General features: G+C 39.4%; 1 protein-coding gene across 3 annotated transcripts in view; it reads left to right on the top strand.

Moving 5' to 3' along the window:
- PCCA (propionyl-CoA carboxylase subunit alpha) overlaps window positions 1–17231 on the top strand; it is a 314254-nt gene that overhangs the window by 87100 nt on the left and 209923 nt on the right. For all 3 annotated transcript variants that reach the window (XM_068928028.1, XM_068928023.1, XM_068928032.1), the window contains 2 exons: window positions 8780–8911; window positions 14984–15020. In XM_068928028.1, coding sequence (XP_068784129.1) covers window positions 8780–8911; window positions 14984–15020 — 169 coding nt within the window. The remainder of the gene's footprint in view (window positions 1–8779; window positions 8912–14983; window positions 15021–17231) is intronic.

The raw sequence follows: 17231 nt of genomic DNA, 5'->3' as shown, positions 1-17231 counted from the left end.
GAATAGGTATATACTACATTTAGGGGGAAAAATAAGTACATAAAAATGCCGCTTTCCCTCATTCTTTCCAGTCCATTTCAGAAAAAGCAGAATCATCAGATGTTTGGGACAAATTGAAGTGGACCTGGAAAAGTCCTATTTTCATCTGATCCTTTAGAAGTGTCTCATCACAGCGATGAAATTTAAATAGGACTGTTGGCTATACGAATTGTTTATTGTAGGAAAAAATGCACTAGATCAGTTAAAATCTAATTTTAGCACAATTTTCTGGTAACCGATTAACGTGTTTTCATAGCTATGTGTAGCTTAAGCTGTTGTTTGGAGAGTATTGTGAACAGAGATTCACACTGGATGTATAGGCTCCATTTTCTGCAATGATGGATTAAAAGGTGTTTATTAACAATTGGAATGGGGGGGGATACATGTTAAACAAGGAAATTGGCATCTGTGTTGGTTAATTTCAAGGTGAATTAGTGGATTCTGGTTTTCAGTTTTTAGAATGGCCGCCTTGCCATGATCTTTTTTCTTACTGAAGTTAATGATTTGAAAATGCTTTAATGTTCTGTAATTTCAGTTTTAAGAACTGTGAAATAAATTTTTTACATTTCACTATATTCAATTTCAGGTAAAGCTTTTTTTTCCTCTTAACTCTCCCCTTTTGAAAGAAGTGTCTTTTTGGTATATCGAAGAATATATACACCTATATGACAGATTTGGACACAGTCTATGTGAATTGAAAGGTGCTGAGATTTAAAATGGCGTTGTATAGTGTCACAAGTGGTGACATAGTTTGGGTGGTGCATCTGGCTTATAAAATACAGTGTTTCTTAGCCAAGCAATAGTAAGTTTTATTTCAAAGCAGAACTTAAAACAAGCAGTGAGGTCTGGCAGGCTGGGCAGCCGGGTGCTTCACCATCTCCTTCCCTCCCTCTTTCATCTGGGAAGCTGTTTAGGGTTCTTTCACCTTCTCAGTCAGCAGTACTAGACCAAATAACAATTTCCTTCCCAGGCTAGTTGCTATCATGGTCTGTCTGCCTGTTTCTTACGCAACCTAGGTGGTTGTAACACTTGCGTGAGCATTTGGGAAGGAGGGCAAAACAAAAGCCTGACCTCCAGGAAGAACTACAGTGACTATAACCAAAGGCAGATGTAGTCAGAGAGAAAAGTAGGATGATGCGATGTCCCCCAATCTGTTGGTTTATCCATCTGCTTATGTAATGTCCCGTATTTGTTTCACAGGTGCTATACTGGTCTGTCATTAGCCTATCCAGAAGGATCTGTGTTCTTTTTTCAGCAGGGCGCTCATGCCTCCTCTTCTGTTTTTCTAATACCTGTTTTAATGAAGGATGCTACTGTTCCTGTAAATGTTTTGAATATATCCTCAAGACCATTGGGGCTGCAAAAGGCGTGTGGTGTTCCATTCCGGTCAGACTGGAGAAACTCTTGTTTGCGGAACATCTGGACTGTTGATGGTTTGGTGGTGCATGACAACACCTAGGTGTGTTGCTGTTTTAAGTTTTTTTTTCTAGCTTATCAGACTGCATAGTGTGAAATTCTCCATTTGTCACCTCTAAATTTACAGATTGACATTTGGGCATATCTTTGACCACTCCTTTGTATGTTCCTTATTGTGAACCTTCAGTAACAGTGACTTCAGCAATAGGGTCCAGTTGTTTGAGCTGTTACACGGTTTCTGTGCGTCTAGCAAAAAGCTTTAGGATGTTCTCTTCTACCTCTACCACATTGTGTTGTAGAGCGTTTTACCGTTTCAGTATCACTTAGGTACTGAGTTAATGCTGCTTATGCTATATTTCCTTCGATGTTGAATAAACAGTTCCTATATTTCTAGATTATCTTTTGATGTCCTCATATTTTTCAACGGTTGTCAGGGTGTGTCTCTCTTTTCCTGGTAGGACATCTCAATCTTATCCATCTTTGGATGTTTATCTGGCTGTTCCAATTGGAATTTCTTCCTCTCTACATGGTTTTCTGGGTGGTTTAAATCTCTTCGGCAGACCTCTCTGGAGTTATTAAAACCTCCTTTGCTGCTAGCTCTGCTTCTCAGCTCTGTATTTAGCTTGTGTCTCTTCTGATGCTTTAGAGCTGAGCTAGCTTGTCTGGTTGTTCTTGAGCTGTGCTTCTCATCTCTGCTTCATATGTGCCTGCAGACAATTGCTTATACAGGCCTGTATCCTTCTGATGAGCTGTCAGTTGCTGCTTCAGATGGGAGCCCTTGCCTATGGCAGCTGCCGCTTTTTCTGGAACTCAGATTGTGTAGATGAATACCAAACTTTGCCTCCCTCTCTCCCCCTGTGGATCTGCCTCCTTGACTGGCTGTGTGTTTTAGCAGTCTGGCTTTTCTGCCAGTGTAGTCAGGTTGGAAAAATAGCCACAATTTTTCCCCAGTACAACAGTGAAAGAGTTCATCAGCTGCATGCATTCTGATATGGAGGTGGTCTGTTTATCTGAATATTAACCTCTACCACAGGATACCTCTCCGTGTGTCTGTGAACACTTAACAACGGTGGAACCCATTGATCCTTTGCTTTTCCAAGAGTGTTCTTTGAAAGACTTAATGACTGTGAAAGCATTGGTGGATCTAGCCTTTAAAGCTATAAATATTACAATTTCATGGAAACCTTTTCCATGTTTTCCCGTGAAGGAAACTTGAGAGTTGAGACACAACCTCTTTGCAAATTAGACCTATAATACCACTGTCTGCTGGGGTTCTTATCTATGGGCCTTCCTGCACAATCTGGTTCACCAGCTTCTTGAGTAAATGTGGTTAAGTTGCTACCTGTGCATGCTGCTGGTCTTGCTTTTAGTTAACTGCAGCAGAATTTTACTTCCGCCTCTCTTCTGCCCCTCAACTGTTCCACTACTAGACAGCATATGTCAGAACTGATTCAAGAAGCGGCTCAAACACAGTGCTCCTCTGGGAAGTAACAACGTTTTATTTTAAAACAGAAATGCAGACTCAAACACAAACAGGCTGACTTAGCTGCGCTGAGTTTCTTCCCTGCCCTTGCACAGCTGAGAGTTTGAGAAGTGGCTTAAGAAGCTTTGAGCTGGACTAAAAAAAAAAAAAAAAAACCCAAACAGTTGTTTTCATATGGATACAAAAGCTGCTTGTACTGTTTTTCCTCCTTCATGCTTTCCTATCTTTAGTCTTATGCTGTCATTGAGGCAAAATCCACTTTTTGCTGTATAATACAGTAACTGTGAATCTCAGCTTTGATAAATTCAAGTAGGAGATGCAAAGGAATCTCTTCTTTTACAGTTAATAACTTTAGTTACCTCACTCCCACAGGAGTTTCAGATTGGCAAGTCCTTTCCAAACATCGAGGGATGGAGACTTATACAGTCTTAAGTCCATTTGGCCCGGAGCAGTGAGATAGTGAAGATCACCATACAGCTCAACCATAGCCTCCCCAAATAAATTTTCCGGATCTTGCCTTTGCTTTATCATGTTTTGATGCGATTTCATTTTTTACTATATTCACTGTCCTGTATCCACCTGAAGGTAGAATGAGGCTTTTGTATGGCTTAAAGAAAAAGAAATTACTTGTGGTTTTTATGGAGCTATAATTAAACCAGCTGTGTCCCTACCTTCAAAAAGTAGGGAGTGAAGGGGAAATGTCTTCAATATCTATTTTTTAGTCAAAGGAAGGAATAATTTGATGGATGTGGAATGTATTATGAAATCATTCTTTTGTAAAAGACTCATTAGTCTACCTTTGGCTATGGAAAGTAGAGCAGCGATAAATGTATCGCTGGTACATTTCTAAAGAAAATGCAGATGCACGTTGTTGTTTGTTTATGGGGAAACTTGGCATGTTCCCCTGCATTCAAGTCATTAGTTTATCTTCAAGGTTGGAGTACACTGTGTGAACATTTGGAAGAATTTGCTATGTAATGTATATTTTTGTATATACAGCAGGGCCTCTAGTGGTTGTTGTTACATTGGCAAAACTGTGTAGATGGACTAGCTGCACTGGAAACTTTCTGGCACAGTTACACCATTTCTATGTGTTCTAATGAACTAAGGGTGCTAGTGGATGAATGTTGATGAATCTTTATTGCAGCTGAAGATGTTATTTCCACACACTTTCTTGGTGTTCTATTTTTGGTATTTTTTTGTATCAGGCAGCAGAGTGTTGGACGCTTTTTTTCCCCCTACCCACCACGTTGACACTGAAGAAGCTGAAGTGCTTTTCTGGAGATGAGCTGACAAACTTTGGCAGAGGGCTAGAGCAAGCAGCTTGGAGTGATGGTGCCTTAAATTGCTGCCACAAGACTTGCATGTGTTTGTCCACTAGTGCCTTAAGCTGACAAAGTCTTTTCTGTAAGCTCAGCTAAAACTATGTCATGTTAAAGAATGCACCCCTTCTCTGTGTAGGAGATGGCTTCACATAGCTGAAAAACGGTGATTCCTCTTGGTTTTAATTTGCAGGTGATTTATGGCTTACAGAAAACAGCATGTGGAGTTTTGTGTTCAGGTATCTTGTGATATCACCATTGAATTAAATTTTGCTTCAGATCCTGTTACTAGAAGATAATTGAATGAGGTGACCTACTGCAAACTGACTAACCACAGAAGTGGGGGAATAGCTGGTAGTACTAAACTGCTTTTTCAGAATTAAAGAACAGTTCTGTTTAAGGTGCAGTGTTCAGAGCAGTCAAAGTGAAGAGGTGCATATGTAGACAAGTGCAATTTCTAAATTCTGGGCATAAGGAGTACACATTTTGGGAAGACAGGTCTAGATTGCCACAGTAGAGTAATGTAAATACAAGATGATGTGCAACAGATTCACTTTTTAATAAGAAATATTGGTTGTGTCCATGTGGGGTACTACAGCTCTACAAGATTCATTTAACAGATACTGGTTGCAACTGATCCATTTCCTGAAATGGTCAGGAATACCCAGGGAACTATAGGCCAGTTAGCCTCACCTCCATCCCTAGAAAGGTGATGGAACAGCTCATCCTGGAGGCCATTTCTAAGCAAGTGGAGGATGAGAAAGTGGTCAAGAATAGTCAGCATGGATTCACCAAAGGGAAATCATGCTTGACCAACGTGATAGCCTTCTGTAATGGGACAACTGGCTGGGGAGATGAGGGGAGAGCAGTGGATGTTGTCTGCCTGGACTTCAGCATGGCTTTTGACACTGTCTCCCATCACATCCTCATAGGAAAGGTCAGGAAATGTGGGCTGGATGAGCAGCCGGTGAGGTGGATTGAGAACTGGCTGAATGACAGAGCTCGCAGGCTTGTGATCAGTGGCATAGAGTCTAGCTAGCAGTGTGCCCCAGGGGTCAACACTGGCTCCAGAAGTGTTTGTTTTTCATCAGTGCTTTGGAGGAAGGGACAGAGTGCACCCTCAGCAAGCTTGCTGATGATACAAAACTGGGAAGAGTAGCTGATACCGCAGAGGGCTGTGCTGCCCTTCAGAGGGACCTGGACAGGCTGGAGAGCTGGGCGGAGAGGAACCTCCTGAAGTTCCACAAAGGCAAGTGCAGGGTCCTGCCCCCTGGGGATGAACAACCCTATGCACTAGGACAGGTTGAGGGATGCCCAGCTGGTGAAACAGTTTTGCAGAGAAGGACCTGGCAGTGCTGCCAGACAACAAGTTAAGCATGAGCCAGCAATGTGCCCTCATGGTCAAGAAGGCCAATGGTATCCTGGGTTGCATGAGGAAGAGCGTTGCCAGCAGGTCGAGGGAGGTGATCCTCCCCCTCTCCTCAGCCCTGGGGAGGCTGCATTTGGAGCGTTGTGTCCAGTTCTGGGCTCCCCAGGACAAGAGAGACATGGCACTCCTGGAGCGAATCCAGTGAAGGGCTGCTAAGTTGATGAAGGGACTGGAGCATCTCTCCTATGAAGAAAGGCTGCGAGAGCTGGGCCTGTTCAGCCTGGAGAAGAGAAGACTGAGGAAGGATCCCATCAATGTGTACAAATATCTGAAGGGAGGGGGTCGAGAGGATGGGGCCAGACTCTTCTCCGTGGTGCCCAGGGACAGGACAAGAGGCAACAAGCATAAACTGAACCACAGGCAGTTCCATCTGAACCTGAGGAAAAACTTTTTCACTGTGAGGATGAGAGCACTGGACCAGGTTCCCTGGGGTGGTTGTGGAGTCTCCTCCTCTAGAGATATTCCAAACTTGCCTGGACGAAATCCTGTGCAATGTGCTCTAGAGGACCCTGCTTGAGCAGAGGGGTTGGACTGGATGATCTCCAGAGGTCCGTTCCAACCTCAATGATTCTGGTTTGTAGGATTCCTTCTCAGGCGGTTCATGAATCTCACTCCTGAATGGAGCTATCCTCCTCTTACCCAACTATCTACTTAGATGAGAGCAGGGAGTGAACTAGACACTTTGAAAGTCTATGTCGCAAGGCGATGAAAGGAGAAAGTAAATTGAATAAGGTGTCCGCGACATGCCTTTTACTGAAAAGCTGGATCCCTGCTCGTGCCCTGAATATGATTCCCATCCTCTCCTGTGACTTCCAGCCTGAATGAAGGTCTTGATATTTTTTAACAGGACAAAGTCAGAGGAGGAAGTGATGGAGAGAAGGTGTAAGAGGTGGCAGCTGAGTACTGGAAATGGACTGTGAAGGTGGAAGCACTGGATGGTCTGTTTAGTCAGGAAAAGTTTTGGATCCACTCTTTTGATGACTGCAGGGGAGGCCATGTTTCTGATGGAGAGCAGTGTGTGGAGAGGAAGCAGTAGAGGGGAAAGCTTGAATTTGCAGCCTCTGGTAAATGCTACTTGCCAGTATTGTGGGAGAAATTGTGGAAACAAGGTATTTTCAGTCTATGACTGATACAAGGGGGAGAACCTTTTCCATGAGACTTTTTGAGATAAGAATACACTCTAATGGCAGAAGAGATAACTGCCTTCCCCCCAAGTAGATGCAGGCCTTCTATTTAAAACATGGTTGTTACGAGGTAACATCCAGTTTTCAGGATGAAAGCTGCTGTTGTTTCTGAGATGGTCAGTTCCAAACTCTGTACTATACTTTCAAATATGAACTGCTTGCTTCCCTTCTCCTTTTAAAAACTGATTTCTTTTGTGTTCAGATCCTTGGATACTACAGTATTAACAGATCTGCACCCTTGTGTCTGCCCTTCTCTCCCCTCCTTCCTTCTAGTGCAATATTGCTAACTTTGTGTTTGTAAGACAGCTATTCATCAACTTGATATATACTAAGTTGCTGAGCTAATAAAGCTACTGTAGTAGAGAAGAGGTGGGCTGAGATGAAAACCCAGATGGTTCATGGTGTATTGAAGCCAACAAGCCTTTGATGTAGTGAACTGATGCTCTGCATTCTGTTTGCGCCTGTGTTGAGCTTTCTAGTGTCTGTATTACTTATTACCTGTTTTTTCTCTGTTGTCTGAAGTGGTGTAGCACCCCATTAACTAGGATGATAGCAGCAGGTCTGCATAGACATCTTGCTATTACATTGTCCTTACCATAAGTTGCTTACTATGAAAACAGTGACTCCTAAGCATGTTGGGAACTCTCAGCTCTTAAGAGATCGTGAATAGGACATTGTTCCACCACTTGAGGACAGCGTTTTTTTCCTTAGGTTTTAAGGCCCTCTGTGGTCACGTATACTGTTACATAAACGCACAAAGCTCCAGTAAATTACTGTTTTTTTGTTGTTAGTGACTGTAACTTGTTATAAGACCAGACTGTCTGTCAGTCTTAATGTTTGCAGCACGTTCCTTGGAAGTGAAACATTTAAGATGCAAATTTCTGATATAAGGAATTGAATGTTTGCTATTTTTGAATGTTTGCTAATGTTGGTATCAAGTAAACTGCCCATCAGCTGGGAATAACTTGTTTTTAAGCTGATCAGTTAGGCATCTAAAATTGGACAGAAATCAATGAAATAGATTAAAAAGAAGGTGCAAGGCTAGCATGGCTATTCTTTTCACGGTTTAATTACAATACTACCTATTTAAAAACAATTTCAATATTTTTATGGCTTTTTTCCTGTGATGGAAAAGACATAAGGTATCTGAAATACGCATACACTGGCTTATATGCCAGTTCTGATGGAATTGCCTTTAGCTCTGTGTAACATTGACCCTTGAGAGAGATTTTAAAAGTGTACTTACTCGATCATTCAAGTCTATTGCTTGCTAGCATAGAGAAATGAGAGAAAAATCAATTCAGCATTCTACCTACATAATAAAGTGTTTTATGCTAACCTGTTTCCACATGGTTATTGGCAAAGAATTGTATGCAGGATGCAGACAAATTTTATTACCTTTATTAGCTTATTATCAAGATCTTTAAATATGTTGAGTAAGAGACTACTTTCATTTTGATGTTTCTTCAGGGTCTGGTTTAAAGAATGCGTAATGAAATTTGCAACTGCATTAGGTTAGTGTATCTTTGTGTATCGCTTGTGGCTTGGCTATTTCAATTGTGAGTTAGCTGGCCTCTCCTTTCTCAAGGGATGTTTCCAACTTCCAAGCTGGAATACTTGGACTTTCAACTATTTTTCTTTGGCCTGACTTTGATATATCCAAATGCTAATTATAGGGGGCTTTGAGTCTGTGTGCATACGTAGTTTTACAAGGTCATACACATAATGAACTGGCTAAAATGCTGCTTATATTTCATCAGGTTGTTACATAACAGATTACTGTATTTTTTAGACATTGTTTCATTAACAAATTTGTTTTTCCTCTTTTAAACTTACAGGCAACGCCTGCCTAGGGTTATTGATTTTCAGTTTGTCTCCTAAACTTAAACCTTCATTGTCTCTGCAGGCGTTGGAAGGTGTCACCTTCATTGGACCTGACACGCATGCTATTCAAGCTATGGGAGACAAGATTGAAAGCAAATTGTTAGCCAAGAATGCAAAGGTCAACACAATTCCTGGCTTTGATGGGGTAGTCAAGGTGAGAAACCATTTAACTACTTCTGTCCACTGTAGAAATCGGTGTCTAAACTGAAGTATACTTTTTAAAGGTATGATGAAAAAAGTAATCATAAATTCAGCTGCTTTTTCAAGGAGATGTACAATTAAAAAATGTCAGCATACAGATTTTTACTAGCAAGAGTGCTTTGGAAGAGAAGTTCTAGGAAGAGTGCCTCAACAGACAGTGTATTAAGGACTGCTTGTAAATATTATGGAGTCTCTAAAATTTTGTTTTTAAATTTAACATTAAGGCAGGTAAGTGTGTTTAATATGTCAGGTGTTGTGTTCACATGTATGCCAGCATGTGCATATTGCATTTCTCAGTTCTTCACTTTTGTTTTGTTAGACCTTGGCCTAAAGCATTGCCGGAGTAACATGACACATATAGCTAGTGAAATTTCTTAATAACAATGAAGTTAGCTACACAGCATGGAGTTCCCATTTTACGATCTGCGTTGATATAGATTTCCACATGTTGCAAAGCTCATTGGTGGGAAGTTGTCCAAATTTTTACGTCAAAATTTGGAGGCAGAGGGAATCTTTTTCTCCAGATCTACAGCTCATGTTCTTTTGGGGATTTTAGAAGGCATGATTTGCAACAGCTTTCTAAAGTATTTTGGATTTCCTTTTTGTATCTTATATGATGAAATAAGGTCTTGTTTTTGGTCCGTCTTACGCTATAGTGATTATGTTTTGGGCTCTTTTAAGCTTTACAGTGTGTCTTGGTGCAATCAGTGCTGATGTAGGTATGATAAACTTTTTTCCTTTAAAACCTTCAGTGTGTGTGCCTGGATATTCTGAGGCTTTAATCTTGTGGGCTGAAACTTTTTATGCTTGACACTTACCTTCGAGTTAAATTTTTTCAAATAAAATTAGAGTAAAACTTTGAGTCGCTAGAAAGGTGAAAAAGCTATTTCAACAATAGCATAGTTTAATGTAGTTGGAGAAAAGCTTTTCAAGTGTCACTTTTGACATTGACCTGTGATCTTCATAAATCTTATTTACATGATGAAATAGGGCATTCAATATAATTGGGTACAATGGAGTTTATTGATGGAATGCTGACTATACTTCAAGGAGCAACATATACCAGGACAGTACTGTTCAGTGTTGCATGAGTTAACTTAGACTTAAGCAGTGGGAGGAGAAGGTGAGCAGAATGCAAAGTGAATAACTTTCTGCAAAATCATCTCTTCCTATCAGGATGTCTGGAGACGTTGGCTAGTAAGAGTGATTAAAATCATGAAATGGCTGCAAGACTAGGATGCACTAGGGAAGTCTTTAGTGCTTGTAATAGAAAATTTCACACAACACAGCCATGCACTAGTTCTGATTGTCCTATAAAAAACCTGAAGATAGTTGAGAGAGAAGAACACTAGATTAAAAAGCTGTGATGGGTCTCAAAATCAGAAAAAGGCATTGCAAGTGTTGTAGTTTCCAGCAGAAGGGATGTCTTAGATGAAAAGGTTAACTAGTGCTTTGGTTACCAGTTCTAGGAGATAGAACTTCTGATACTTGATATTTAGATCCACGGCAAGGATGAGAATATGTGCTCATATTTGTCCTCTGATCTCCTTTCTGTGGTATTGTGGCTTTTGCTGGGATGAACCCCAGAGTAATGAGATCATTTAGGATGGTTGGTCTTTGATTAGAGGTTGTTGTACTGTTCTGCCAATTTAGGGCAAGATATGAAGGGTATGGTATCAAATGTAACCAAAAGAGCAGTCCATGAGGAACTGGAGACTAGTATTTCTGCTATTCTGTGGGAGACTTCTTTTGGTCACAGAATTAGGAAGTTTTCAGAATCCTTCAGGGCTTGTTTGAGAAACAAATTTTACAAATCCTCAGAGGGAATTAAGCATCTGCTTGATACTTGAATTGATCAGAGATGGCTTCGTCTTTCCTGTGGAATCTAATAAAGCTTGGAAGTAACATCTTTCATGCTTATATGATGACAATGACAGAAATTGAGAGATTAATTGTGCATCCCTTATTTCTGAATAAATAGTTTAAGTGAACATAACGGATAACAACTTATAATGCTTCATTGTTCAGTTCAGAACTGCACTGGAAAACTTTGTTACTTCAAGAGTTGTCTCTTTAGCCCTTAAATAGTGCTGTGGACACACAGATCCTTCACAAATAAAGGGCAGTTTTTTCCCCTCTTCCTTATGTTGCTTAGCATTTAGAGATAACGAACAAATAGAGATTCTAAGCTCCTGTAGAAATATCTTCAAGAAGCTGTATGCAGAGAAATTCCAAGTCAGTAGAAATTACAATAGAAAGAAGCCCTTTGAGGTCATACTTTAAGAAAGAACCTGGAAGGAAGGAAGAGAAGGATGCTTGGCATCACAGACACAACCAACTACTTTCATATAAGACCAAGAATGTAGTTAAGTGTGAAAATGAGACTGGAAAGACATGGAATAAGAGTAGAGGTTATTTGTAGAGTAATTTTCTTCTTTTTCCCAGTTCAGTTTCGCTAGAATATAGCAGTTGGCTGAGGCAGGGATTGTCCAATGCACACATATAAGGAACATGAATCTGATGCTATCAGCTAGAGGGCCAACAGAAGCATTCAGTTCAAAGCTTCTAGCTGCCTTTAGTTTCCTAAAACTTGATTAGGAGAGGTAGTGATCAAAATCTTAATCGAAAAAATGAGTGTTAATCCACATAAGCAGTGGCTGTAGCCAAGTGAGAGCTGAAAAGATATAGACTCTCTAAATAGTTAAGAGGAATAAATGACAAGAGGAAAGTAGAGAATGAGGAGATACGGTGGTGAAAAATTGGCAGAGGAACGGAAAGGAAAGAAAGGTTTGGTTTTGTTTCACTGTGTAGAGACAATTTGTTTCTGTGGTTGGTATAACGTAGCTGCATATTGATCCGGAAGGCTAATTGTCTCTGAGTGCCGCCTTGGTTTCACTGATGTCTGCGGACATGTCGAAGGTTTTCAGGAAGGCTATGAATTTACTGTATGTAAGTTTTAGGTGTCTATTTGGGACACACTTGCATTGGGGTCTGATATTAAAGTGATTGCTGTACTGCTGGAAAGATTGTTGGAGCTTAGTCATGACTCTTTATTTGGAGATTCTCCAGACCCAGCACCCTCACCTGTGAAAGCTATTATGTAGCTGTTCATAATTAATGGTGTTTTATTGCTCTAGAACTGCCTAAAATTCATCATGGCAGTCCTCTACATCGGAATAGTCTTGCTTTTTTTTTTGTCTCCACCTGCTGGTACCTGGCAGAGACATGTACATGACATTTGTAGGTTAGAAAATATTATTCTAAATGAGTGTTTTATGTCTCTAATTTAAAGATAAAATCAGCCATTTGTAAAAACAGTATTTTATATATATTTTTATAAACTTTTATAGTTTTTGTAAACTTGTAGCATATCTTCAATGTTTTTCACTTGTACGATAAGATTACTAGAATTATATAATTCTTTATCTCTGGTTTATTTTGAGGAAATGGTACTGTAGCTAGTATGTTTTTACAGGAAGCAGTAATACATCAATGAGATATTGACTTATGTCACTTTGCAAAAGAGAGATGAAGTCCATTAAAATACTTTAAAATGCTCTTAATACCAGTGTTTTCTTTGTACGTTTTCCACCTTTGGTCCTCTGTGTTGTGCGGCAACACGGCATTTATTTTTTTGGCCCCTGTAGCAAATGTGTCAAGTAACTGTCATAAGTGCTCTGCACCAGAAGTCTGAAACAACTGCCTTAAGTTTTTGTAAGTTCTCAAACTGCTGGCATGTTTGTGAAGTGCAAGTGAGATATATGGTATTAAACGTACTCTTTCAGGGAAAGAGATCAGAAAACTCTTACCAAAGATTTGAATGTCAGTTGCTTATGATTTTTTATGAATTGTTTTTGTCTTTAAAGTACAACATATCAGCATATTTTGGTTTTCTATTTCAGAAATAGCCTTTGAAGGCTGGAGGATTTGAGTATGCGTATCTGAGAGCCTGAGTTCTAATACCTTAGCACTGTAAAAATAACAGATGTTGAAATAGTGTAAATTAATGGTAGCTGTGCTGGGCAGACATCTTAAATTTGTTACCATTTTTTTTCAAGCTAGAACTGAGACAATTAGTGCTTCTGATATGATGCTGTTTATTACTTAAGTGTTGTATGCATGTATAAATACTGTGGCTGTGAAAAGTTATCCTGTAATGATTTGTAGCTTATCTTCCTATGGACTTGCAGTGTATCAGTTAGCCACTTGTTTGCAGGTAACTAAGTGAAAAAAATTGCCTTCTGTGCTTCCCCCCTCTTAATTCTATTTTGCAAATATATGACTGGATTTGCAAGAGAAAAGAAATGTAAAAGTTTCCTCCTTGACTATAATCGTGGCTCTTCATCAGTCATCACTCTTCCTGCATTTTGTTCAAGAGGCTCTAATTGTCTGCGTTTGGCAGGTTTAACACTTCCTGACAGAGAGGCTATTAAGGGGAAGTATTCTCGCATAACTGTCACAGGCAGGAACAAAGAACCTTCAAACTCAATGTGTGGAAACCACTAACATTCTTAAATGACCCTTTTCATGCATTTTTATCCCTTTAAGCTAAAATTTGGAGGGTACAGGGTCACGGAAAGCAGCAAGGTGTAATAAAACAGTAAACCCTGATTTTTTGGGGGGAGTTTTTTTTTTTGCTAGATTTATCTCTGACTTAAAAACAATTGTTACTTGGAAAAATCTCATTAACAGATGTGACTGGAGTAAAAAGACTTAAAACTGATGTTGCTTTCAGGACTGCTTTGAACTTAACAAGCACCGATTTGTGGAGCAGACTAGCTAATGAAAGGAAATTAAATTTTCTGACAACTTCCCCTGCTAGCCCCCTTATTCTTCATGGGGCTGTTACTAGGTACTGAAGACTTTTAAAGAGGATTTTGTTTTATTATCAGACATAAATGAACCAGGTATGAACATTTCTTATGTATTTTTTTTAAAGTTCTGACCTGGGTGCTTTTAAAAACGGATTGCCTTGAAAGCTTTAAAAATATCAGGTTTCATTTTAATGTTCATAAGTCAGCCCCTATAGCTTCAGACGCAGTTAGCAGCTGGTGGTTTCCAGACATTACTGCCTTCCATACAAATTTTTTAATGTATGTCACCGAATAGTATAAATATTAGCAAATTTGGATGGAATTTTTAAAGTTAACCCATGCCACTGTTTAACCTTTTTACTTTTTAGTATTGTATTCCTTTGAAAGAAGCAGAACTAACTACTGCAGGAGAAAAGATTTGGTTATTAAAACATGAAAAGTTCAAGTACTTCATGTTTTAATCTATGAATTCCCTGGAAACTTTTTTCTGTATTCTGTTTTCTGTTCCATGGTTGTAGTGACGTGAGTCAGCTGAAGCAATAGGTGGCAACAACAAAAGAATTTTTCTAATTGCCACACAGTAGTGTCTGCAAACTTTGTGGAAACTGTATGTGAATCTTTTCATTTCAGGTAACGTTGCGTTTAAAATGATGTATTTAATTTGTTTTGTCTGTAGGCTAAAAAAGGAATGTAAGTGAAATGATTGTGCATTTTTCTTGAGTAGAAAGGTTTCTTTAAAGATGAAGTTCCACAAGATTTCTTCTGAAATCTGAATCGTTCCCAAACAATAGAGAATCAACTCCCCCTACTGACAACAGCCAGGAAAACATGACACATACCTGAGAAGACAGAAACAAGCTGGCAGTGGACAAGCTTTAACGATCTGATTTATGGCCCATTATTGATTGTAAACTTCTAAATTCTAGCATTAAATTCCTATGACTGCAGAAAATCATTTTGTGATCCTGGCTGTGTTTCCTGTCAGCTGATTCCTCCTTGCTTTGAGTTTCTCAGTATAATAATGATGAGGTAGAATTTACATTCCACTTATGGTATTAATTTTACATTCCTCTGGCTGAAAAGGGTCAGAAGGTTGTAAAATCAAACATTAAATGAATCAGAGGAGACAGTAGTGCAATATATGACTGCCCTCAGGACATAGTGCAATGGCTGATGGGATTAACGTTGGGTCTCATTTCCTGCTTTTACAGGATGCAGATGAAGCTGTCAGAATTGCAAGGGAAATTGGTAAGTTCTTAAATTAGCTATGGTGGGATTTGTGTGCCTCTCAGCAGACATGGTTGACTAAATTGAATGTGTAATAAGTAATCCCTATAGAACAAATAATGTTTTAATAGTTTTTAAGTTCCCTGTTGCCTATAGGGCTGGAAGATTGTAGGTATTAACACCCTGTCTCTTAAGTCATCGCATTTTAACTCAACAAGCTGAGCTTTAGAGAACAAGTGCAGCCATGATTTGCAAAATGCATACAAGATACAGTAGTCAGTGGCTAACTAAAGGAGGAATTTTTTCAAAGGATACCTGCAATTGGACAAGGTGTTTTTACAGAAGTTAAGCCTGGCGCATTTCTTTTCATGTGGGAGCTGCTAACACCAATGATGTTATGATCTTCATTCTTCATCACTGTTGTGGGCTGCAGTTAGCTTGATTGAATATCATCCAGACCACCAACCTTTCTTCTGTTCCAACCTTTCCTGCAATAAAATCACTATTCAGTTTCTGAATATCTTACAGAATGGTGAAAAGAGCAACCAGCAAACTGCCTGGGGCTTATTTTGATGAAGGTTAAGTGTAATATGTTTAATGGGTTTTGGCTTTTGTCTATCAAGGCTTAATATTAGGGAAAATATTTAATTTTGTGCTTAGTTACATGTTCTTAAATCCTTTCTAGAAGGAGTGTCTCATGCAATAAGGAATTTTTCTTGTTTTTGACTTTTTGTTTTATGAGACAGTAGCCATGAAGATCTCTTAGGATGGTCATAGTTGTATGGTTCTAAGGATTTATCGACATATGAAGCCTCCCCTGTTGATCTAGCTACTCAGAGCCCCCACTACAAATGCATCTTAGCTGTGCCAAAAGCCTGAGGCCCATGCCTTGTGCCAAATAGAAACTGGGACTTGCCCTGTTCCAGGTGACTTTTTATGTCAGTGTAGCTTTTTTCCACTTTGAATTTAAGTTGGGGCTCTTACCTTGTGCTGGTGTTTACTGCACTGAAACCTTCCACTGTAGCCTTGACTGGTTCTTAGGATGACACAGCTGAAGTCAGTGTTTCTGTGGGTTAGTCCCTGTTGAGAAAGCAGGCAATCACTGGTATTCAAACAGAAACAAAAGGGAGAAGTTATCAGTCAAAGTAGAACCCTAGGAGAAATGGTAAATTCAAATTGTTTTTAGGGCTTAAGACAAGGCATACACAGTGTTCATGACAGTTCCATTTCTAAGGTCTTTTCTTGCTGTCGATTTTTTTTTAAAGATTTCCTGCAAGTATTTTTAAGCTGACTGTTTTGATTAGTATAAGTAGGAAAGCACTCAGTGACTTCCTCAGACACCTTTTAAAATTTACTCTTGCTTAGTTTTCTTCTTAGTTCTTCTGGTGTTCTGTTGACCAGTTCCTGTCTTTGATATCAGCAGCACTTTGGAGGTCATTATATAAAGTCAGTCTTAAATCTGCAGATATTAAAGCCAATTACAGACAGCTGGGTGGTGTTTTTTCCTGAGATGACAGGTTCTTAAGCTATTTGCATGCAAAACTTTGCAGTAGGATGCAAAGTATTAAAAAAGTCCTCTCTAGCTTTTCCCCTACGTTTTGACCAATTGATCAGTTCAATCAAGCTGCTGTCTAATCAGCAGCACTGTTTAAATGGAGGTACAGTGCATTCAGAATACAAACTAATCACCTGTGATTTCAAAGGACCTAAAACAGAGTGAAATTAAAGTCTCTTATGTACACAGTGTACTTGTCCTCTCACATACAAGGCACTTGATATGTGATTGGATACTTTCAGGTTACTTTTAGTTATCTAGAGTCTAACTTTTCCAAGAATACTTAAATGGTTATAGAAAAAAATTCAGTGTGGGTCAGTGTTTAAAATTGTAAAACATTGCATAATATTCCTTCACTGCCTTTGTTTTTCCTGCTCCTCCCTGCTATGTTCTGGCCAAAGGTTTGGTAGCAGTGGAGCACGGTGCTTCAGGGTTGAGATACTGCCTAGAAGTGCTTCAGTGAAGACTATCTAGAGACAGAAGTTTTACAAGCATGAGAGTTAAACTACCTTTTCCTCATTTAATTTGCTCTCTCCTGAGTTGGCAAGAGGGAGTGGTATAGAGATACTAGGCTAAATCAGGAATTGGAAGCAGGTTAGGCACAAATGGCTATATAGGCTCCTTTTTGATAGTCTCTCTTCTCATTTGTGAGAACTGTTCTTCTCTTGTCTTTTCCG

The sequence above is a fragment of the Struthio camelus genome, chromosome 1 (assembly GCF_040807025.1).
Source record: "Struthio camelus isolate bStrCam1 chromosome 1, bStrCam1.hap1, whole genome shotgun sequence".
Taxonomy (NCBI): domain Eukaryota; kingdom Metazoa; phylum Chordata; class Aves; order Struthioniformes; family Struthionidae; genus Struthio; species Struthio camelus.
Note: the sequence above shows the minus strand (reverse complement) of the source record. Positions and strands in the feature narration are given on the sequence as shown.